The 25,753-nt window shown below is 45.5% G+C and overlaps 1 protein-coding gene across 1 annotated transcript in view; it reads left to right on the top strand.

The window, feature by feature from the left end:
* LOC116374322 (centrosome-associated protein CEP250-like) overlaps positions 1–25,753 on the top strand; it is an 89,455-nt gene that overhangs the window by 32,331 nt on the left and 31,371 nt on the right. Inside the window, exons 10-16 of the mRNA XM_031825956.1 lie at positions 2,631–2,740; positions 6,591–7,383; positions 7,529–7,636; positions 7,761–10,949; positions 12,549–12,696; positions 12,933–13,026; positions 13,791–13,950. Of these exons, the coding sequence (XP_031681816.1) occupies positions 2,631–2,740; positions 6,591–7,383; positions 7,529–7,636; positions 7,761–10,949; positions 12,549–12,696; positions 12,933–13,026; positions 13,791–13,950 (4,602 nt within the window). The remainder of the gene's footprint in view (positions 1–2,630; positions 2,741–6,590; positions 7,384–7,528; positions 7,637–7,760; positions 10,950–12,548; positions 12,697–12,932; positions 13,027–13,790; positions 13,951–25,753) is intronic.

The raw sequence follows: 25,753 nt of genomic DNA, 5'->3' as shown, positions 1-25,753 counted from the left end.
GCGGGGGGGGGGGGGGGGGGGGGGGCTGTTGGCCGAGGTTGGAGTAGCCAGGAGGAAGGTATGGCCAGCCGTTAAATGCTTGTTGAAGTTTTCGATAATCATGGATTTATCGGTGGTGACCGTGTTACCTAGCCTCAGTGCAGTGGGCAGCTGGGAGGAGGTGCTCTTGTTCTCCATGGACTTTACAGTGTCCCAGAACATTTTGGAGTTAGAGCTACAGGATGCAAATTTCTGCCTGAAAAAGCTGGCCTTTGCGTTCCTGACTGACTGCGTGTATTGGTTCCTGACTTCCCTGAACAGTTGCATATCGCGGGGACTATTTGATGCTATTGCAGTCCGCCACAGGATGTTTTTGTGCTGGTCGAGGGCAGTCAGATCTGGAGTGAACCAAGGGCTATATCTGTTCTTAGTTCTGCATTTTTTGAACGGAGCATGCTTATCTAAAATGGTGAGGAAGTTACTTTTAAAGAATGACCAGGCATCCTCAACTGACGGGATGAGGTCAATATCCTTCCAGGAGACCCGGGCCAGGTCGATTAGAAAGGCCTGCTCGCAGAAGTGTTTTAGGGAGCGTTTGACAGTGATGAGGGGTGGTCGTTTGACTGCGGATCCGTAGCGGATACAGACAATGAGGCAGTGATCGCTGAGATCCTGGTTGAAGACATCAGAGGTGTATTTGGAGGGCCAGTTGGTCAGGATGACGTCTATGAGGGTGCCCTTGTTTACAGATTTAGGGTTGTACCTGGTGGGTTCCTCAATGATTTGTGTGAGATTGAGGGCATCTAGCTTAGATTGTAGGACTGCCGGGGTGTTAAGCATATCCCAGTTTAGGTCACCTAACAGAACAAACTCTGAAGCTAGATGGGGGGCGATCAATTCACAAATGGTGTCCAGGGCACAGCTGGGAGCTGAGGGGGGTCGGTAGCAGGCGGCAACAGTGAGAGACTTATTTCTGGAGAGATACATTTTTTAAATTAGTAGTTCGAACTGTTTGGATATGGACCTGGAAAGTATGACATTACTTTGCAGGCTATCTCTGCAGTAGACTGCAACTCCTCCCCCTTTGGCAGTTCTATCTTGACGGAAAATGTTATAGTTGGGTATGGAAATCTCAGAATTTTTGGTGGCCTTCCTGAGCCAGGATTCAGACACGGCAAGGACATCAGGGTTAGCAGAGTGTGCTAAAGCAGTGAGTAAAACAAACTTAGGGAGGAGGCTTCTGATGTTGACATGCATGAAACCAAGGCTTTTTTGATCACAGAAGTCAAGTCACAGAAGTTTAGCTAGCTAAACAATGAACCATAATCCCAATCCATAGAGTACTAGCAATACAAACCGAGGGTCATAGCTAGCTAAAGTTAACCAAATAAGTTCAATGTTAGCTAGTTAGCTAGCTAACATTAGGCTATAACTAGCAATGCAAATGGCTTGCTGAGATAATATTACTATACAGATCATACATGTAATGTTAGCTAGCGAGCCATCCATCTAATGTCAGCTAGCTAACAGTACGCTTTAACTTCCAATGAAAACAACTTTCTGACAAAATTAGAAACGTATAATATCTGAAACTGTAACTAGATTCTTACCCATATGCATGGATGAATGCTTCATAGCAGACTGCAACCCCTTTCATTAAACACGACGTCCTGTATAATTTCCGTTTTATTTGTACAGATTTCAAAACTCAGTAAACTTCTTCCGTGACAACAACACTGTTGATCAATGTTTCTTCCCCATCACTGTCATCAGAAGACTGACTCTACAATGTCTTCTTCAATTAAAATGTTTTTACCTAAATCAGGGATTTCCTGAGAGTCAGCATGGTACGATCATCCTACTGAAAGTAGTCCATCACAATTTTTCCCACTGACCGTTGTCGATAGGGCCTGAGCATTAGCAACACATTTTCAGTTCTCCATAGCTAATGTTATATCTTTGAAAAAAACTGCAGTAGGAAGGATTATCCACACATAAGGAGCAGCTCATTTTATAGACAGAAGATGCTACATGGCAGAACAATCTGAAACTCATCTCTCAGCATGTCCAGCCCATTCATTATCTCAGCCAATTATGGCTAGCGGGAAGGTTCCTGTCTTTTTCTGTGGCTAAACCAACTAGGCTCGTAATTGAACAACTTTATTCATATTTACAGATGGCATACAACTTTGTTATTAAGGCAAATGAAAGATCAAATGTTCCAGAAGGCATTTCTGCTGAAAAACGCATTTTGATAAAATAAAAAAAATAAAAATGTTCAAATGCCTCTCCTGTGAAGTTGTGACTTAAGACATACGCCTAGTTACCTGAAATGAGTCACATTTGGAGTCTTTGATTGGTTAATCCTCAGTCAGTTGAGATGATTTGTTATAGCCCGACAGTTTACCTGTTCTATGCAGTAGGGCTGTCAAGGGGTGTGTGGGATGGTATTAAAAGTTAATAATAAAGGGTTCATTGGGGTGTATCTAAGATCAGATCTTTTTTTTGTCTTCTGTGTGTAGTGCATGTTCAGGGTGAAAATATTCTATGAAATTAATTATTCAAGGGTAGGACAGGACAGAGTAGGATAGTTAATGACAAAAAGGACACTGAAATCACAGTGATTGAGTCTTCCCCCCCTCCTCACAAAGACTGCAGAGGGAGCGTTCACTCTGTGTGCCATGACTTCTGGGATCCGGAGGAACTGGGTCCAGGCAGTGATGAAGAACGTGAGGCACAACGTGGCCCTGGTCGTCACAAGGTAAAGGAGTCTTCTCTGGTTGAGACAAACTATTTATGATTTATTGATTGATTTTCAATCACAAAACAAGATCGACAAGACAAAAAGACAACATCAACACTCTAAACAGAACATTACACAATTTGCTTCAGTTTACAATAATGTGCAAACTGCAAGTTTATAAATCAAAGAGTAAAAATGAACAAATCAAAATGGCATCCAGCACTGAACACCTCAATCCCCTGATATGTGCTTGTTATGATACACAAAGTCTGATGGCTCTTCTTTCCTACTCTTTCCTAGCAAGATAAATAAATAATCCCCATACAGTATGGGGATGAGTTAGATTGGATGGGCTATTTACAGATGAGCTATGTACAGGTGCAGTGATCTGTGAGCTGCTCTGACAGCTGGTGCTTAAAGCTAGTGAGGGAGATATGAGTCTCCAGCTTCAGTGATTTTTGCAATTCGTTCCAGTCATTGGTAGCAGAGAACTGGAAGGAGAGGCGGCCAAAGGAAGAATTGGCTTTGGGGGTGACCAGTGAGATATACCTGCTGGAGTGCGTGCTACAGGTGGGTGCTGCTATGGTGACCAGTGAGCTGAGATAAAGTGGGGCTTTACCTATTCAGAGACTGGTAGATGGCCTGGAGCCAGTGGGTTTGGCGACGAGTATGAAGCGAGGGCCAGCCAACGAGATCATACAGGTCGCAGTTGTGGGTAGTATATGGGGCTTTGGTGACAAAACGGATTGGACTGTGATAGACTGCATCCAATTTGTTGAGTAGAGTGTTGGAGGCTATTTTGTAAATGACATCGCCGAAGTCGAGGATCGGTAGGATGGCCAGTTTTACGAGGCTATGTTTGGCTGCATGAGTAAAGAATGCTTTGTTGCGAAATAGGAAGCCTATTCTAGATTTAATTTTGGATTGGAGATGTTTAATATGAGTCTGGAAGGAGAGTTTACAGTCTAACCAGACACCTAGGTATTTGTAGTTGTCCACATATTCTAAGTCAGAACCGTCCAGAGTAGTGATGCTGGACAGGCGGGCAGGTGCGGGCAGCGATCGGTTGAAGAGCATGCATTTATTTTTACTTGCATTTAAGAGCAGTTGGAGGCCCCGAAAGGAGAGTTGTATGACATTGAAGCTCATCTGGAGGTTAGTTAACACAGTGTCCAACGAAGGGCCAGAGGTATACAGAATGGTGTCGTCAAAGAATCATTGATCTATACAGAGAAGAGAGTTTGCCCGAGAATTTAACCCTGTGGCACCCCCATAGAGACTGCCAGAGGTCCGGACAACAGGCCCTCCGATTTGACATACTGAACTCTATCGAAGAAGTAGTTGGTGAACCAAGTGAGGTAGTCATTTGAGAAACCAAGGCTGTTGAGTCTGCCAATAAGAATGTTGTGATTGACAGAGTCGAAAGCCTTAGCCAGGTCGATGAATACGGGTGCACTGTAATGTCTCTTATCGATGGCGGTTATGATATCGTTTAGGATCTTGAGCGTGGCTGAGGTGCACCCATGACCAGCTCTGAAACCAGATTTCATAGCGGAGAAGGTAGGGTGAGATTCGAAATGGTCGGTAATCTGTTTGTTAACTTGGCTTTTATAGACTTTAGAAAGGCAGGGTAGAATAGATATAGGTCTGTAGCAGTTAAGGTCTAGAGCGCCTCCCCCTTTGAAGAGGGGGATGACCGCGGCAGCTTTCCAATCTATGGGAATCTCAGACGATACGAAAGAGAGATTGAACAGGCTAGTAATACAATTGCAATAATAATTTCGTCAGATAATTTTAGAAAGAGAGGGTCCAGATTGTCTAGCCCGGCTGATTTGTAGAGGTCCAGAATTTTTTTTTTTTCAGAACATCAGCTATCTGGATTTGGGTGAAGGAGAAGTGGGGGAGGTTTGGGCGAGTTGCTGTGGGGAGCGCAGGGCTGTTGTGTAACGATTTTCTAGGTGTGAAGGAGAGTCGGACCAAAATGCAGCGTGATGATGATTCATGATATTTTAATGAAGGAAAAAACTATACATGAAGAAACTACAAAATAATGAAATGTGAAAACCGAAACAGCCCTATCTGGTGCAAACACAAAGACAGGAACAATCACCCACAAAACACTCAAAGAATATGGCTGCCTAAATATGGTTCCCAATCAGAGACAACGATAAACACCTGCCTCTGATTGAGAACCACTCCAGACAGCCATAGACTTTGCTAGATACCCCCACTAAGCCACACACCCAATACCTAACAAAACCCCAAGACAAAACACACCACAATAAACCCATGTCACACCCTGGCCTGACCAAATAAATAAAGACAAACACAATATACTTCGACCAGGGCGTGACATGTTGACCGGGGTAGGGGTCAGGTGGAAAGGGCCAGGTAGAAAGCATGGCCAGCCGTAGAAAAATGCTTATTGAAACTCTCAATTTTTGTGGATTTATCGGTGATGACAGTGTTTCCTAGCCTCAGTGCAGTAGGCAGCTGGGAAGAGGTGCTCTTATTCTCCATGGACTTTACTTTTTTGAGTTTGTACTACAGGATGCAAATTTCTGTTTGAAAAAGCTAGCCTTAGCTTTCCTAACTGCCTGTGTATATTGGTTCCTAACTTCCCTAAAAAGTTGCATATCACGGGGGATATTCGATGCTAATGCAGAATGCCACAGGATGTTTTTGTGCTGGTCAAGGGCAGACAGGTCTGGAGTGAACCAAGGGCTATATCTATTCCTAGTTTAAAAAAATGTAATGGAGCATTCTTGTTTAAGATGGTGAGGAAGGCACTTTTAAAGAATAAACAGGCATCCTGTACTGACTGTATGAGGTCAATGTCATTCCAGGATACCCAGGCCATGTCAATTAGAAAGGCCTGTTTGCAGAAGTGAATTCTTTACAGTCATGTTTTTTCATCATATTTTAAATAAAATGACACTGTCATGAAGCATTATGACCATCCAGTGTCACTTTACTTGGACTAAAAAAAGACACTTTATGACATTGTGAAGCAGAATTATGACCATCATAATCATATAAGTCATGTAACAGAGCATTGGGGTAGGTGCATGTCTGACATCAATGTGTGTGAAATTACAATGATAATTTAATATGGTCTATTTAAAAAAAAAAGGATACATCATAAATATACTGTTGACATGTAGGCTATGGTGTAATGGAAGGCTTTGCCTTGCGTGGTGATTTTGTGGTTTTTGACACTCTTATGTAGGTGACATAACCAGCCGTACAATAACGCAATATATGTCACAACAGGTCTAAATATATGTGTCATGTTATGACCATATTATAACAGGTTATGACAAGTTATGTCAGCTGTTATGACATATGACATGGTTATGATGGTGTCATAACATGTTATGACGCTGGGTGTCAAGTAAAGTGTTACCTGTATTTCTGTATCTGTGTACACACACCAGACCTGGGTCAAATACATTACGTAAAATATGTAGAGTTTGATGTGCACTTGACTCAGTTTGGAGTTTGCACTTTTGGACATTCCATTGTTTCCATTGTGCCTAGAAAACGAAATCAACCCACAGTTCAAGTATTTGAAAGTATTTTGGGTGGCAGATAGCCTTGCGGTTAAGAGCATTGGTTTGAATCCCTGAGCCGACTAGGTGAAAAATCTGTCTGTGCCATTGAGCAAGGCAATTATTCAGAGCAATTTACAGGAGAAATTAGGGTTAAGAGCATGTAAAGTAGTTCTGGCATACCCTATGTAGATTGTAACAGTTGACTTGGTCCCTTTGTCGTGGCTAGGTGAAGAGAAAGCTTACCTAAACTGTTATGATGTCATTTGACAACAGTTGACCATGCCTATGCCTTTGCCTTCTCTTCTGTCCTCCAGTTCTCTTCCACAGCAGAAGGAGCCACCAGCGCTAGGCCCTATGGAGACACGCTCTGCAGAGGAAGATGTGGATCCAGATCAGAGGAAGAACCGTAGTGTCCGCGAGCGTCGCCGGGAGGGACGCTACAAAACCTTTGACTGGGCTGATTTTAGCCGCCATCAGCACCACCAGGGAGTAGAGAAGGAGGCGGAGCCCAGTGGACAGTCGCGTCCTGTGGTAGGATGGGACACCGCTGACGGCGGCAGCCCATCGCCAGTCTCCTCTGCCTCCTCTCTGGTTGCCTCTAACTCCTGCTCCTCCTCGTACTCTTCTCAGTGCCTCAGGGACACTGTAGCTTCACAAGAGGCGGAGGTGCTACAAACGGGGGCAGGTCCAACCATGCTACCCCAGGCTCCATTCATGGCCACACCCCTAGAAGAAAGAAGTGTTGCTGGGACCAAAACACCCACAACACTAGTTCATGCTCAAAATAAGGTTTTTGAAAAAAGGACAATTTCTGAGGTGGACAACAGCTCCACCTCTTCTACACCAGAGCTGCCCATTGGTTGTGGCGATGACGATGTCACTGGCCACACCCCTAGTGATGTTCCTAGCGTTGCCCTTGGTGATGGCTTTGGCAACACTCCTAGCCCCACCCCTTGTGATGGCACTGCCGGTGTACGGGTGGAGGTGGTGATAGAGCAGCAAGTGGCTTCCACACCGCTGAGAGAGGAGAGGTGGGTTCCCATCAATAACTCTGACGAAACCAAAGAAGAGACGGAGCAGCAGTCCTATGAACAGCAGACTGAAGAGGTGAGCTAGAGTATGTGTGTGTAACGGTGTGTTAGGAGTGTGATTTAAGTTACTGTGGCTTGTTTGTGAGTGTATGTATGTGTGTGTTCAGGCGTGTGTGTGTGTGTGTGTGTGTTTGAGCATGTTTCTGTGTGTGTGCCCTCAGCTGGAGCAGACCCAGAGAGAGTTGTCCAGACTCCAGCAGGTGAACATCAGTCTGCAGCAACAGCTGCAGCAGGAGAGGGAACGCACCAGGGAGAACTGCCTACTACAGGTCAGACCATACCTGTTGCTGAATTGGGTCAAATACATAAGTCAAATACTTTATAATACTTAAGGTACGCTTGGTTTAGCTTTCCTGTAACAATGGAACCAAATCTCCCATCAATCTCTTTTAGAATGGCCTACCCACATCTTTCAACCAGTCCTCCTCCGCTCAGTCATGCGCATGGCAGCGTCTTCAGAAGCTGAACCAGGACCTGCGCTTTGAGCTGGAGGCCCAGAGGAGGAGCCAGGAGGAGGTGCGTGAGGCTGAACTGCAGCGGAGGGCCGAGTTCATCGCCTTGCAGGCGCGGGCGTTAAGCGCAGGGGAGGCTGCAGCCTTGGCACGCTCGGAGCTGCAGCAGGAGCGTCAGAGCGCTCGGAAGCAACGGGAGGAGGGGGAGCACGAACACCGGCAGGAGTTGGAGTGTTTGCGCCAGCGACTACAAGAGGTGTCAGCCCAGATGAGAGCAAAAGAGGAGGCACAGGCCGAGAAGGAGGTACGCCTGCAGAAGCACCTGGGCCTCCTGCAGGAGAGCCAGGACAGGGAACGCAGAAGCCTGGGGGCCAACCTGGCCCAAGCGGAGCGCCGGACCCAGGACCTGCAGGAGCAGCTGCAAAAGGCTGAGCAGCAAGCGGAGACATTGTGGAAGGGGCAGGGTCAGCCGTGGGCCAGGGAAGGAGAGGTGGTGGAGGCTCAGCAGCAGCTGCAGGAGGAGTTGGCCCGCACGCTGGAGGCTATAGGGAGGCTACAGGGGGAGGGGGAGCAGCTGGAGAGACGCTGCCAAGAGCTGCAGAACCAGCTGGCCGAGGCAGACGGGGAGGTGGTTCAGCTGCAGAGACGCCTACAGACGGAGGAGACTGACTACTACAACCTGGAGCACTCTTACGAGAGTGTTTCAGAGGAGCTACAGCGGGCCCTGGGACAGGCGCAGGAGAGGGAGGTGGCAGCCAGCGATGCCAGGGAGGACTACAAGAGGCTGCTGGACAGGAAGGAGCGGGAGTTGAGTGAAGCCTTGGTTAAGATGGCCGCCCTTGGGAGCAGCCTGGAAGAGACGGAGCTGAAACTGAGTAAGGTGAAGGAAGCATGCACCTGTTGTTCCTCTCTTCCTCTCTTCAAAGTGACTGACAACAGACTGAATATCAAATCCAGCAGTCTGAATTCACGGGATATCCAGACCATCCACCACTCCTACAATACAGACGGAGGACAGACAAATGGCAGCAGCGTCCCTGCCATAAGCCACTCCGGACCTGGCTCATGTTCTGTCGACCCGGCCTACCAGTACATCGTTACGGCTGGAGATGATCCGGACAGGTTCATGTCAGTGATCCAGGTCCTGGAGACCAAGCTGTATGTGACAGAGGAGAAATTGAGAGACATCACCCAGAGGCTGGAGGAGCCACAAGGTCAGTGGTGCAGCGGTGCAGCCACCGACCCCCACGTCCTCTCCCAGCTCACCCAGAGCCGGGCCGCTACCCAGCGGCTTAGCCTCTTTCTTCACAACCAGGCCAAGCAGAGCAGGCGCTTCGCCCTGGAAACGGAGGGCCGAACCAGGGTGCTGGGTGGGCAGTGTCAGGCGGCCCTGGCCAGTGTGCAGACCTGCAGAGAGAGGATCCAAGCCCTGCTGAGGAGGAACCCTGGTGAAAGTAGCAACCCTGACCTAGAAGCCGAGCTCTGTGCCCTGGAGATGCAGCTGGTCACTGCTGCCGCCTGCCTCAGGCAAGGAGGAATAATTGCCGATGAGCAATGGCACGAGTGCCACCGAGCTCAGAGGGAGGAGGAAGACTTGATTGATGACAAGACACTATCAGAGGACAAGGTTGAGCAAATGATCACAGGCACGTATGCCCCAATGTCATGCCCAGAAGGAGAGGAAGCTGGAATGAAAACATTGGGTAGAGCTTTAGCCCTGGAAGCGTCTACGTTGGAGAAGATGGCGTCGGCAATGCAGAGCCAAGATACATTATTTTGCCAGAATGAAGCCCTCCTTGGTGGAGACGAAGGTGACTCGGCACACATGTATGCCGACGTGCTTTTGAAAAGGATGGCCCTCGGAATGGATTGTAGGGAACCAGTAGGTGGCGACACTGAGTCGGAGGAGAGCGCCATTGGCAGGGTCTGTGCCAGAGCAGAGTTAGCTTACATCTCTCTAACCTTACAGCATCGCTACCAGGGAGAGCCGATACAAGAAGAACTGCACTCTGACAACCCGACCAGGGAGCAGCTATGGCGGAGCTCTCAGTCAGAGGAACAGTGTGGTGGCGCTGGGGATAACAATCTGAGCTCTGGTCAGGCCAGGGGTCTGGCTGATGTCAGTCCTCCAGAGCTGGCTCCTTATGAGGAACAGGTCCAGTTGAAGTCCAGAGGCCTCACAGACAACCTGCTGGAGAGGATCCAATCAGTCTGGAATGGGGACAAGACAGAGAAACAACACGACTGGACAGAAAGACTTGCAGTCCAGCTGAGGAAAAGGGCCAAGGTCTTGCACCAACTCTGTCAGGAGATCCCCAGCAGCAGTGGCTCAAAGGGGAAGAGTAGTGCGGCGAAAGGTAGACGCTGGTTGGATGACCCGGACTCTGTTGGAACCCTGGACTTGACCCTGTACTGGCCGGAGGTGCTGGTCCAGTCCCAGGTGACCTACGTGGCATGCCGCCTGCAGCTGGATCACGAACAGGAACTGCAGCAGTGCAAGGGGGCATTCGACAGACTAGGGGCGCTGTGTCAGGAGCAAGAGGCCATGCTCAGCAAGGACCGCCGCACTTTTAGCCACGCCCTGTCGCGACTGCAGGAGGACAGCCAGGCCCTCAAGGAGAAGCTGGAGCAGGTGGAGCAAGGGAGGGCCGCAGCAGAGAGCGAGACCCGGCGTAAGGTGGGTGTACTCCTAGCTGATATCGAGAGCATCGAGGATCGCCACGAGGAGCAGGTGCAGAAGCTGGAGGAGGAGTTCCAAGGGAAGATGCAGGAGCTCCAGAAGATCCACGAGGAGGAAATGATACGTCTGCACAGCCACCATGCCCAGTCTGCCTGTGTTGCAACAGATGCACAACACGAGTCCCGCTCATCACAGACCCCCCCTAACACTACTCCCGAAAAAGCCACCTTCTACCCAGACTTCACCTTGGATTCCACCCTGCCGGCAGATAAACTTAATCTGGATGAAGCCTGCAAAATAGACATGGTGTCTATGGAAACAATGAAGAAACGAATCCATGTGCTTGAGACGCAGGTAAACACCATGAAAGATGAGGCAGGGAGACGGAATCTGGAAGGGGATGAAGTTGCCATGAAGGAAGCTTATCAGAGAGACCTTGAAAACATCAAGGTACAACACAGCCCCACTCAAATACCCAATACGTTTACACAAACACATTGACCTATGTACAGTGCCTTTGGAAAGTATTCAGACCCATGACTTTTTCCACATTGTGTTACATTACAGCATTATTCTAAAATGTATTAAATCGTTTTTTCCCCTCATCAATCTACACACAATATATACCCCATAACAACAAATCAAAAACTGTTTTTTAGAATTTTTGCAAATTTATAATTTTTTAAAACTGAAATATGACATTTACATAAGTATTCAGACCCTTTACTGAGTACTTTGTTGAAGTACTTCGGTAGTGATTTCAGCATTGAGTCTTCTTGGGTATGACGCTACAAGCTTGGCACACCTGTATCTGGGGAGTTTCTTCCATTTTTATTTGCAGATCCTCTCAAACTCTGTCAGGTTGGATGGGTAGCGTTACTGCACAGCTATTTTCACGTCTCTTCAGAGATGTTCAATCGGGTTCAAGTCCGGGCTCTTGCTGGGCCACTCAAGGACATTCAGAGACTTGTCCCGAAACCACTCCTGCGTTGTCTTGGCTATGTGCTTAGGGTAGTTGTCCTGTTGGAAGGTGAACGTCCACCCCAGTCTGAGGTCCTTAGCACTCTGGAGCAGGTTTTCATCAAGGATCTCTGTACTTTGCTGTGTTCATCTTTCCCTCAGTCCTGACTAGTCTCCCAGTCCCTGCTGCTGAAAAACATCCCCACAGCATGATGCTGCCAACACAATGCTTCACCGTAGGGATGATGCCGGCTTTCTTCCAGACGTGACGCTTGGCATTCAGGCCAAAGTGTTCAATCTTGGTTTCATCAGACCAGAGAATCTTGTTTCTCATGGTCTGAGAGCCTTTATGTATCTTTGTCTTTTACTGAGAAGTGGCTTCCGTCTGGCCACTCTACCATAATGGCCTGATTGGTGGCATGCTGCAGAGATGGTTGTCCTTCTAGAAGGTTCGCCCATCTCCACAGAGGAACTCTGACAGAGCTCCAGAGTGACAACCGGGTTCTTGGTCACCTCCCTGGCCTTTCTCCCCTGATTGCTCAGTTTGGCTGGGCAGCCAGCTCTGGGAAGAATCTTGGTGGTCCTTCTATTTAAGAATGATGGAGGCCACTGTGTTCTTGGGGACCTTCAATTCTGCAGACATTTTTTGATAACCTTCCCCAGATATGTCCTTCAACACAATCCTGTCTCGGAGCTCTACGGACAATTCCTTTGACCTCATGGCTTGGTTATTGCTCTGACAACTGTGGGACCTTATATAGACAGGTATGTGCGTTTCCAAATCATGCCCAATCAATTGAATTTACCACAGGTGGACTCTAATCAAGTTGTAGAAACATCTCAAGGATGATCTATGGAAACAGGATGCACCTGAGCTCAATTTCGAGTCTCATAGCAAAGGGTCTGAAAACGTATGGAATCAAGGTATTTCTGTTTTTTATTTGTAATAAATTAGTAATAATTTCTACAAACCTGTTTTCCCTTTGTCATTATGGGGTATTGTGTGTAGATGGCGGATATATATATATTTTTTTAATCAATATTTAATTACAAGTATACACATGTAAGTGTGAAATTCATACCCTGCAGGTTTCCTGTGAGCGTGGCTTCACTGCCATGGAGGAGGTACACCAGAAGCTGGTGGGGGATCTGCAACGGCAGCACCAGAGGGAGGTGGCCACGCTCCTGCAGGAGAGAGACTGCCTACTGGAGGAGGAGACAGCCGCCACTGTCGCAGGTAAAACATCTGTCCCATGTTCTGTAGCCAAACATGGTTGAAAGTTGCTGACTCAAATTAATAGAGCCAACATGATTCCTTAGAGTGGCATGTTTGTTCCACTTAGCATATTTCCATCTGAATGTTTCACAACGTTGTGTCCTGCTGAACATGCCCCTTGAAGTGGGATGGGGGGGGGGGGGGGCAGCATGTGGCAACATGTCTGTTCACTTCCTGTGTTTGTGGCCTGTGTGTAGCGATCGAGGCAATCAGGAATGCTCATCGGGAGGAGCTGGAGAGGAGTCAGAGTGGAGGGAGCTCTGACATCACGGACCTTCCCTCCCAGTATGAGTGAGTGACTATGTGTGTGGAAAATAAATCTGGCTTGCCTACTACTTACTTAAATTGCATACTAGAACGCACTCATACTAGGCTCATCCTACTGAGAATCCATCATCTAATGCACAATTGCGTTGATTCCCACCATTCATAAATTTTGGTACAGTGTGTCTCCTCAGTTGATTATCAGCTGTTGTAAAACACACGTTTCTAAAGACAATTCTCTTCCTTAATAGTGTACAGTGAATTCTACTAGATGAGAAGCTGAAATGAGTATGACATCCTGGCATTTAAAGCACTACATTTTCCAAATTTAACATACTATAAAACTTTATTTGTTTGCATACCCAAAATGCCTACTATTTAGAACGCACGTATGGTTATTCGGACACTGCCACAGTGTATATGAGTGTGTGCAAAGCTGTCATCAAGGCAAAGGATGAATACTTTGAAGAATATCAAATATAAATTAGATTATTTTTGGTTACTACGTGATTCCATATGTGTTATTTAATCGTTTTGATGTCTTCACTATTACTCTAGTCAAAATAAAGAAAAACCCTGGAATGAGTAGGTGTGTCCAAACGTTTGACTGAGACTGTATGTCACTTTCTTAATCTGGGTGTTTTTTATATTCATGCACCTGGCTTTTTTAAAGTGTGTGTGTGTGCATGCATGCACTGTGTGTGTGTGTGTGAGTGTTACATGTATGTTTCAATGCAAAGTACATGCATCTTTGTATAACTGCCGACTTTCCCCTTTGCCCCATCGTCCAGGGTTGAGCTGCGGTCTCTGCACAGGGAGCTAGAGGTGTTGTCGGGCCAGTACTCCCAGAAGTGTCTGGAGTGCGCCCAGCAGAATCAGGCCCTGGAGGCCGAGAGACAGGCCCTGCTACAGTGCCAGAGGGAGAACCAGGTGCTCAGCATCCACAAGCAGGCAAGACACCACCAGACACCCATATAGTACACTGCATGTACTCACCCAGTGTGCCAATTTAGATCAATGACCACCAGACCTGGGTTGCGTTTATTCGGCAGACCTGGGTTGAGTTCGAATACCGGGTCCGACAGGAAAAAATCTGCTGTGAAGTGACCTGGCAACAGGAGGCCCATTGGCCCCAGGGTTCCGGTCTCGAAGCATGCTTTCGACTGTACCTACAAGCCAGCTTTGGTGTTGCAGTTTAATTTAAGTTGGGCACAAAAAGACAATTCCAATAGGGAAGTAAAATACAATAATTCCGAATCATCATCTTTGTGAACAGCTGCAATTATTTGAGTAATTCAATGGATGTAGTAATTCTACTCGATAATTCGATTTTCATGCTTGTTTTACTATTTAAAAGTGGAACATCCTGAAGTTGATGGGTTTATTTGTCCTCTCACCACCCTCTGGAAGTCACCCTTTGAGTTTGGTCAGCAACACGTGACAACGGAAGACCCTCTGAGTGAGTTGGTAGGGGCAATTGAGTGGTTTCGAATTCACCGATTCCCACTGGCCTCAAAGAGAAAAAAACTATCTGCCCTACCTTCCAGCTAGCTAACTAGCAAAGGACACAGTTATCTAGCCATATATAGCTGGCTAATGGCTTCACCGAGAAGAAGAAAGACTACAACCTTCAAATCAATGGTCGATGTGTGTCGCACTTGCGTGGAAAACTATCCCAATAAGACTTACAAACACAATCTCTTTATAAGACAAGTGGTGGAAGGTGCTGATGATGATTGGTAGATTGATGATTCATTGGTAGATTAAAGGGGAACAGCACATTTCTGAGATTTGTCAAAGTACCTAAACCTCTGACTCAGTTTTGGACTGGCTGTCACAGTGCACAGCTGTCTCACTCTATTAGAGCTAAGTAGAGCTATGTCCCAGCTGCGCCCCTCTGCCTCACTGCAGCACTACTATGCTCTAGATATAACTTTGTGGAATAACACAGATCTATGAAAAAATACACATACTATCACAGTGAACATGTTTTTTTGGGGGTAACCCCAATCGATTGTGAGATATGGCATATACAGTGACTTCGGAAAGTATTCAGACCCCTTGACTTATTCAACATTTTGTTCCAGCTTTATTCTAAAATGTGTTTTTTTTTAACTCAGCAATCTACACACAATACCCCATAATAACAAACCGAAAACGGGTTCTCGAAATTGAGCTCAGGTGCATCCTGTTTCCGTTGATCATCCTTGAGCTGTTTCTACAACTAGATTGGAGTCCACCTGTTGTAAATTCAATTGATTGGACATGATTTGGAAAGGCAATACGACCTGTCTATATAAGGCCCCACATTTGACAGTGCATGTCAGAGCAAAAACCAAGCCATGAGTTCTAAGAAATTGTCTGTAGAGCTCCGAGACAGGATTGTGTCGAGGCACAGATCTGGAGAATGATAACCAAAACATTTATGCAGCATTGAAGGTCCCAAGAACACAGTGGCCTACATAATTCTTAAATGGAAGAACTTTGGAACCACCAAGACTCTTCCTAGAGCTGGCTTCCCAGCCAAACTGAGCAGTCGGGGAAGAAGGGCCTTGGTCAGGGTGGTGACCAAGAACCCAATGGCCACTATGACCAAGTTCCAGAGTTCCTCTCTGGAGATGGAAGAACCTTCCTTCCAGAAGGACAACCAACTCTGCAGCACTCCACCAATCAGGCCTTTATGGTAGAGTAGCCAGACGGAAGCCAATCCTCAGTAAAAGGCACATGAAAACCCACTTGGAGTTTGCCAAAAGGCACCTAAACACACTCAGACCATGAGAAACAAGATTCTCTGGTGAAACCAAGTTTGAACTCTTTGGCCTGAATACAAAGTGTCAGTCACATCTAGAGGGAACCTGGCACCATCCCTACAGATGAGAATGGTGGTGGCAGCAGCATCATGCTGTGGGGATGTTTTTCAGCTGCAGGGACTGGGAGACTAGTCAGGAAAAGATAAACGGAGCAAAGCACAGAGTGGTCCTTGATGAAAACCTGCTCCAGAGCGCTCAGGACCTCAGCCTGGGTCAAAGGTTTACCTTCCAACAGGACAGCGACCCTAAGCACACAGCCAAGACAATGCAGGAGTGGCTTCGGGGCAAGTTTCTGAATGTTCTTGAGTGGCCCAACCAGAGCCCGGACTTGAACCAGATCGAACATCTCTGAGGAGACCTGAAAATAGCTGTACAGCAATGCTCCCCATCCAAACTAACAGTTCTAGAGAGGACCTGCAGAGTAGAATGGAAGAAACCCCCCAAATACAGGTGTGCCAAGCTTTTAGCGTCATACCCAAGAAGACTCAAGGCTGGAATCGCTGCCAAAGGTGGTTCAACAAAGTACTGAGTAAATGTTCTGAATACTTATGGAAATGTCCTAGAATAAGGCTGTAACCTACCAAAATGTGGAAAAAGTCAAGGGATCTGAATACTTTCCGAAGGCACTGTGTATTGAATTCTGCTTATTTCACGCTATACTATCACGCTATACCACAATAAACACAATAAACAACGAGACCATTGATTGAGTGCTTTTGAAGGGACAGGCTGGGCAAAATCTGTAGCCTATATCCGCTGCACTGTATCAGCACAATAAACAGCGCCCTACGCAGTATAGCAATGCCGTTTTGGTAATGAAGATAGGTGAATTCCCCTATAACAAACAGCCTTTGTGAATGCAGCCATACACACACCTGTCTTACCAAAAATAATTAAAACTAAATGCGGAAAGTAGTAGCCTAGCTATTCATGAATGCAAACAAAAACACTGAATATCAGTTTGTCTTAGAATAACGACACAACTGTGAATGCGAACAAATGAATAGGAACAGAACAAAACAGCGATACCAGGTAGGCCTAGTAAACTAAATATCAGATTGATAAAGGCAGGACACAATCTACATTTAGGATAGTTACATTAACAGTAAACTAAATATCAGCTTGATAAAGGCAGGACACAATCTACATTTAGGATAGTTACATTAACAGTAAACTAAATATCAGATTGATAAAGGCAGGACACAATCTACATTTAGGATAGTTACATTAACAGTAAACTAAATATCAGATTGATAAAGGCAGGACACAATCTACATTTAGGATAGTTACATTAACAGTAAACTAAATATCAGATTGATAAAGGCAGGACACAATCTACATTTAGGATAGTTACATTAACAGTAAACTAAATATCAGATTGATAAAGGCAGGACACAATCTACATTTAGGCTAGTTACATTAACAGTAAACACAATAAACAAAAAGGTGAATGGAGATCCAAATAACCAAAACATAAACTACAGACTACTACATTGAGATGCAGCCATGCTCAGCTGTCTTGCCTAATAAATAGGCATATAGGCCCGCTTCAAACCTGGAAAATAATGGCGCTCACGAGTACAGCAACACGTTGTGATATGGCACAATACACTTCTCTGGATACAATTCTACCCACATAATCAATTGAGCAATACCAGCCTGCCATAAACACGTTTCCAATATGTACAGTTCTATTTACAACCACGGAAACCAATAGGCTACCAAGAAAACCATAATAGAATGTATCTATTTCTATGATTAAACTAGCTTTACCCAGGGGTGTCATTGAGTGAGACCATTGAGACCATTGAGTGCTTTTGATCAAGAAGTGACAGGTTGGCGCAAAATCTCCAGAAACATGGACAGAGCCCTACACTAAAGCAAGGTCGTTGGAAATTTAGGCTGGTGGCTAAGGAAGTCATTTTGCCATTCCATACCCTAGGTTTTTGCTGAAATGGCACCACTGGCTATGCCACTAAGATTTTGACAACCAACCAGCTAGACTATTTCTCCACCTTTTCAGAAGAGCTTCAGCCTCCTTGATGCCAGTGGCGTGTATTCATGTTGTATTCCCCAAAAATTTACCAAGAAAAAAAACCATACCAAATAAACGTATCTTTTGTCTCTGTGATTCATACATTTCCTTCACTTCTCAAAGGCTGAATGTATCTCTATTGTTTAAATAATAGCCAATCAGCATTCTTGAAAAACTGAGTGAGGTCAGTCATGAATCATCCTGGCGCACCACAAAAAAGTGTCAACGAAAGCCAGTTTGGATTTGGCTTCAGACCAATCACATCAGAAGCCAAACTTCATTGAACGAAAAAAACTTGAATTGTTACATCTCGTTGTGTCCTTGTCCTGTAGCTAGCTATCTACCTAAAATTGCCCCTTTCCTATATTAGCCATGGATGGAGATATTACAGAGATTCTGATCCAACTATAAATTCATACATTGTGCCCCTGGCCTGAGAGGATGGAAGTTCAAAATGTAGCTATTTGTAGTATGCTAATGTTAACTAGGTGGCCAGGTTCATCGTTGCCCATGAAAGGAAGTTAGGCTAGCAAGCAAGCATTTTAGTCAGGTAGCCTAGGACAACAAAAACTAAAAGTGTGTACTATATGACAGAGTTATAGACTGTTTCGGCGACATGAAAGAGGAGGATTGCATTGGTGTTTTTCACCAAGTTGGGTAAGTCAACATGTTTTTTCTACTTGCAGGTACACACACAGACACACACACACACACACACACACACACACACACACACACACACACACACACACACACACACACACACACACACACACACACACACACACACACACACACACACACACACACACACACACACACACACACACACACAGAGAGAGAGAAATCAGTACAATGGACAGCCACCAAATTGTTTTTGCTATCTTTTAGTTGTCACTGTATTAGACTAGCCATAGGTGATTTGATTATGTTGAAATTTTGAAGTTTAAATGGTGCTGGAATAGTGGAGGCAGCTCCTGTTTTCTTTGTGACTCGTGGTAACTCTCCATGGATCTATACTGAACAAAAATATAAACGTAACATGCAACAACTAATGATTTTATTAAGTTACAGTTCATATAAGGAAATCAGTCAATTGAAATAAATAAATTCGGACCTAATCTATGGATTTCACATGACTGGGCAGGTGCGCAGCCATGGGTGGGCCTGGGAGGGCATAGGTCCAACCACTTGAGGGCCAACTCACTGGAGAGCCAGGCCCAGCCAATCAAAATATGTTTTTCCCACAGAAGGGCTTCATGTCTGGGTGGCTGGTCTCAGACGATACCACAGGTGAAGAAGCCGGAAGTGGAGGTCCTGGGCTGGCATGGTTACACGTAGTCTGCGGTTGTGAGGCCAGTTGGACGTACTGCCAAATTCACTAAAATGACATTGGAGGCGGCTTATACATTAACATTAAATTATCTGGCAATGGCTCTGGTGGATATTCCTGCAGTCAGCATGCCAGTTGCGTGCTCCCTCAAAATTTGAGCATTTTATTGTGTGACACAACTGCATATTTTATATTGGACTTGTATTGTCCCCAGCAGAAGGTTCACCCGTGTAAGGATCATTCTGTTTAATCAGCTTCTTGATATGCCACACCTGTCAGGTAGATGGATTATCTTGGTAAATGAGAAATACTCACTAACAGGGATGTAAACAAATTTGTGCACAACATTCTAGGATTTTTTATTTCAGCTCATGAAACATTGATTATTTAATTCTCTCCGAAATATTCTTGTAAGATCCCCCTCAAATGGCAGTTTGATTAGATGAGCTTTCCTCGGGTATAGCATGCTTCTTCTGTTCTGACTGAACACATTTGTCAAAGTGTAAAATTAGTTCTCGCATGTTGTTGTGGACTCCCCAAAGGTCATCCACGTGTCAGTGCAGTAAGCACGGTCGGCATAGTGGAGAGAGGCCCAGAGAATCGTTTCAGGATATCAAGTGGGGTCCACTTGTCCTCATTTGACCAGGAGTGGGCGATTTTAGTGTGCAAAAAAACTAAACTCAGTTTCCACTATTAGATTCTTATTTTTCAGATTGAATAACTCACGGACACTAGAGAAGCTTAACCAAGTTTAATTCTTCCCAAAGGGAAAAAAAAAACATTTCACAGAAGCACTGATATTTAACCCTTTCTCCTAGGCTGTCTCCTCCTCCACAACCGAACAGCCAATGCATCCCTGTTGCTAGACAGAACCTTAGTTATATTTGTTCTTCCTCACATCTGACCTGACCTCTACCCCAAAGTGCTCACTCCTCCCCAACTCAAGTCTGTCATGGTTATTGATACCAGACTGTCTCTTCTCCCAAAGGATCCCTGATGGCTAACAATAACATATCCTGACATAATGTAAACGTTATATATTACCCTCTCTCCCTCAGTGACATTGTTAGTTTCTAAGATCTCCACCCGTCTTCCCTTATCAATGCCTGCCACATGTAATCGGTTCCCTGCACTCAACACATTCCAAGCTTAGTTGCACCTACTATATAACCCTTAACTATTGGTGAAGACCCTCAACCTCATCAGTGACATGAATAAGTAACATTTCATATTCTCAGAACCCAACACCACCAAATGTTTCACCATTTTCACATCTAGAAAGTCATGGCTCTCTGGGTCAAGGGCACACAGGGTCTCCACCACTTGGCTGTTTGAGTTAGCTGAATTGTTCCGACATTTCACCAATGACAGCATCCAAGAACAGTCTTTTACACTCAGTCTCTTCTCATCTGTCTTGCTGGCCTACTAGTCTTTCCACCACGTATTGCTAGAGATTTGTACTGACATAATGTCATCATTTGTTTGGAGCTGGTGGTGAGTCACTTGCATTAAACATTGGCCAAATTACTTTGAACACGCGGGTGGCGCAGTGGTTAAGGGCGCTGTACTGCAGCGCCAGCTGCGCCACCAGAGACTCTGGGTTCACACCCAGGCTCTGTCGTAACCGCCCGCGACTGGAAGGTCTGTGGGGCGACGCACAATTGGCCTAGCGTCGTCCGGGTTAGGGAGGGTTTGGTCGGTAAGGAAATCCTTGTCTCATCGCGCACCAGCGACTCCTGTGGCGGGCCGGGCGCAGTGCTCGCTAACCAAGGTTGCCAGGTGCACGGTGTTTCCTCCGACACATTGGTGCGGTTGGCTTCCGGGTTGGATGGCGCTGTGTTAAGAAGCAGTGCGGCTTGGTTGGGTTGTGTATCGGAGGACGCATGACTTTCAACCTTCGTCTCTCCCGAGCCCGTACGGGAGTTGTAGCGATGAGACAAGATAGTAGCTACTAAAACAATTGGATACCACGAAATTGGGGAGAAAAAGGGGTAAAATAAAAATATATATAAACAATTTTTACTTTTTTTTCTTACTTCGAACTCATTGTCACACCTCAGCTTCTCAACTCAACTCTGTGGACCACTTTGACTCCAGTGTAAAGATCTGTTGCTTTTGCCTGGAGTAATTTGTTTACAGAACCGAGAAGACTGAGGATTCTGTGCACTATGGTGGCTATAAACTTAAAGCCGGGGTCAGTCACCGCCTTCAGTATCCCTGTAGCCTTGAGTCTTACTTCTGTTTTGCACGATTGCATGCATTCGATGTCAGAGAGGAATGTCACAGTGCTGTCATAACATTTAACAACCACTGACACAGTAGCCAGTTGTCTCCCTTTACTTTCGCTTTGTTTGGTTACTTTGGCGATGCCAATTTCTGATATCCATCGTGGCAGTGGCAAATATTACAGGCGGAGTCATATCACATTGTTCACTTAGCCTTTTCTATTTCGCTTTTTATGACAACCCAAAGGAGTCATAAATAACCGCCTCAGTGGCTTTCCATAGCCCCCTTAAACACACCGTGGTACGCTCTGTCCATTGTGCTGACACAGCGCAGCAGATAAACATATTTTGCACTAACCTGTCACTCAATCATTTGAACTTTTTTGCAATTTATATATATGGACATAAAACTTAAACTGAAGTTGCACAAGTTTCAATTCCCATTAGGAAACCGGGCCCGGGATTACCCCCATTTCATGGACTAAGCTATGTGTGAAGACACATATAAAGACAAAAGGAGGACACATGGAATTATTTTATTTAGATGGATGGTTGACATGACAGAATGGTAAGCAGATATTTTCTTATCTAAAAGGTTGTTGAAAGTTGGCTACATTCTTGTTATAGTCTGTTTGATGAGTCGCATCTGGTAAAAACGGCATATATCGCACAATTTGTTCAAAGATTTGAACAAAATACACCAACGACGCTATTTGGGAGATAGATGTTGTGAGCACAGTGTCTCTGATCGGATGGACAATAGATCCTAGCTATGCCCACTTTTGTCAGCACTTCTGCAATCCGATTAGTCAGTCCGCCACATGTCCACATGTGACGCGGGAAACTAGCTACCTACTCGTCTGTCGCAAAGTTGTTCTACACTTGGTGCATGTTATCAAAATGTGATGTTAGCTGTAATATGTAATTACTATTTAGCTAAAGTTATTGAACACATCAAGAACATGTTAGCTGCCAGACAGCTAAAATCGGTTCATTAGCTAGCTAGCTAATTAGTATTACAGCATACAATTACATTCTAGACGATTCTGTGCTTCCAACTTTGTGGCAACAGTTTGGGGAAGGCCCTTTCCTGTTTCAGCATGACAATGCCCCCGTGCACAAAGCGAGATCCATACAGAAATAATTTGTTGAGATCGGTGTGGAAGAACTTGACTGGCCTGCACATAGCCCTGACCTCAACCCCATCGAACAGCTTTGGGATGAATTGGAACGCCAACTGCGAGTCAGGCCTAAACGCCCAACATCAGTGCAAAACTTAACTAATGCTCTTGTGGCTGAATGGAAGCAAGTCCCAGCAACAATGTTGCAACATCTAGTGGAAAGCCTTCCCAGAAGAGTGGAGGCTGTTTTAGCAGCAATGGGGGGACAAACTCCAAATTAATGTCCATGAATATGGAATGAGATGTTCAATGAGAAGGTGTACACCTACTTTTGTTCATGTAGTGTATTTAGCTAGGCAAGCTATTAACCTTGTCTTATATTTACTATAGCTAGTTATAGGTTTATGGAAATATGCAAGATTGTATGTGTACATCTGTCTGTGTTGTGTCAAGATAACATGAGAGCAAGCTGCTGCAGAGATATGGTGAGGTGAGACCTTGGTATATTTGCTAAATAAACTGCTCTGCAAGATAATATCTGATATACATGTAGCTAGCTAGCCAGCTGTCGTTCTGATTCAATGGACATGCATTAAATCACATCAAATAAAAATGTATTTGTCACATGCTCTGAATATAACAGGTATTATAATTTCACCTTACAGTGAAATGCTTACTTACAAGCCATAACCAACAATGCCGTTTAAAAAATAAGAATAGGAAATTAAAAGTAACAAATAATTAAAGAGCAGCAGTAACATAACAATTGCAAGGTTATATACAGGGAGTACCGGTACAGAGTCGATGTGTGGGGGCACTGGTTAGTCGAGGTAATTGAGGAAATATTTACATGTAGGCAGAGTTATTAAAGTGGCTATGCATAGATAATAACAGAGAGTACTGTAGCAGTGTAAAAGATTGGGGGACAATGCAAATAGTCGGGGTAGCCATTTTTTTAGATGTTCAGGAGTCTTATGGATTGTGGTAGAATCTGTTTATAAGCCTCTTGGACCTAGACTTGGCGCTACAGTACCACTTGTCATGTGGTAGCAGAGAGAACAGTCTATGACTAGGGTGGCTGGAACCTTTGACAATTTTTAGGGCCTTCCTCTGACACCGCCTGGTATAGAGTCCTGGATGGCAGGAAGCTTGGCCCCACAGATGTACTGGGCCGTACGCACAACCCTCTGTAGTGTCTTACGGTCGGAGGCCGAGCAGTAGCCATATCAGACAGTGATGCAACAAGTCAGGATGCTGTCAATGGTGCAGCTGTAGAACCTTTTGAGGATCTGAGGACCCATGCCAAATATTTTCAGTCTCCTGAGGGGGAATAGGTTTTGTCGTACCCTCTTCATGACTGTCTTGGTGTGCTTGGACCATGTTAGTTTGACGGGCACCAAGGAACTTGAAGCTCTCAACGTGCTCCTCTACAGCCCCGTCGATGAGAATGGGGGCGTGCTCGGTCCTCCTTTTCCTGTCGTCCACAAACATCTCCTTTGTCTTGATCATGTTGAGGGAGAGGTTGTTGTCCTGGCACCACATGGCCAGGTTTCAGCCTATAGGGAGAAGGTCAGTCTTGTTGTTGATCAGGCCCATCGTGTCATCAGCAAACTTAATGATGGTGTTGGAGTCAGGCCTGGCCGTAAAGTCATGGGGGAACAGGGAGTACAGGAGGGGACAGAGCACGCACCCCTGAGGGGCCCCCATGTTGAGGATCAACGTTGCGGATGTGTTGTTACCTACCCTTACCACCTGGGGGGCAGCCTGTCAGGAAATCCAGGATCGAGTTAGAGAGGGAGGTGTTTACTTCCAGGGTCCTTAGCTTATTGATGAGCTTTGAGGGCACTATGGTGTTGAAAGCTGAGCTGTCAAGGAATAACATTCACACATAGGTGTTCCTTTTGTCCAGGTGGGAAAGGGCAGTGTGGAGTGTGATTGAGATTGCGTCAGCTGTGGATCTGTTGGGGCTGTATACAAATTGCAGTGGGTCTAGGGTAACCGGGAGGATGCTGTTGATGTGAGCCATGACCAGCCTTTCAAAGCACTTCATGACTACCGACGTGAGTGCCACAGGGCGGTAATCATTTAGGCAGGTTACCTTGATGCTTTGCTTGTTTGATGGTTCGTCTGAGGGCATAGCGGGATTTATTATAAGCGTCCGGATTAGTCTCCCACTTCTTGAAAGCGACAGCTCTAGCCTTTAGCTCGATGCGGATGTTGCCTGTAATCCATGGCTTCTGGTTGAGATATGTACGTACAGTCACTGTGGGGACGACGTCATCGATGCACTTAGGATAGAATTATGGTCAGATTTGTCAAATGGAGGGCGAGGGAGAGATTTGTACGCCTCTCTGTGTGTGAAGTAAAGGTGGTCCAGAGTTTTTTTCCTCTGGTTGCACATTTAACATGCTGGTGGAAATTTGGTCAAACAGATTTAAGTTTCCCTGCATTAAAGTCCCCAGCCACTAGGAGCGCCGCCTCTGGATGAGCGTTTTCCTGTTTTCTTATGGCGGTATACAGCTCATTGAGTGCGGTCTTAGTGCCAGCATCAGTCTGTGGTGGTAATTTAGACAGCTACAAAAAATACAGACGAAAACTCTCTAGGTAGATAGTGTGGTCTACAGCTTATCATGAGATACTCTACTTTGAGACTTCCTTAGAAATCGTGCACCAGCTTTTGTTTACAAATATACATAGACGGCCACCCCTTGTCTTACCAGAGGCTGCTGTTCTATCCTGCCAATACAGTGTAAAACCCGCCAGCTGTATGATGTTTATGTTGTCGTTCAGCCACGAGTCATGAAACATGAAACATAAGATATTACAGTTTTTAATGTCCCGTTGGTAGTTTAAACTTTCTCATAGGCCATCAATTTTATTTTCCAATGATTGCATGTTTGCCAATAGAAAGGATGGCAGTAGGGTTTTACTCACTCACCTATGAATTCTCAGAAGGGAGCCCGACCTCCATCCCCTTTTTCTCTGAATCTCTGCACGCAAATGACGGGGATTTGGGCCTGTTCCCGGGAAAGCAGTATATCCTTCACGTCGGACTCGTTAAAGGGAAATGCTTCACCTAGTTTGTGGTGAGTAATCGCTGTTCTGATGCCCAGACGTTATTTTCGGTCATAAGAGACAGTAGCAGCAACATTATGTACAAAATAAGAACATAAAAAATAAGGTACAAACAACACAGTTGGTTAGGCGCATGTAAAACGTCAGCCATCCTC

The sequence above is a fragment of the Oncorhynchus kisutch genome, linkage group LG6, assembly GCF_002021735.2.
Source record: "Oncorhynchus kisutch isolate 150728-3 linkage group LG6, Okis_V2, whole genome shotgun sequence".
Lineage (NCBI taxonomy): Eukaryota > Metazoa > Chordata > Actinopteri > Salmoniformes > Salmonidae > Oncorhynchus > Oncorhynchus kisutch.
This window is presented reverse-complemented; position numbering and strand designations above follow the sequence as displayed.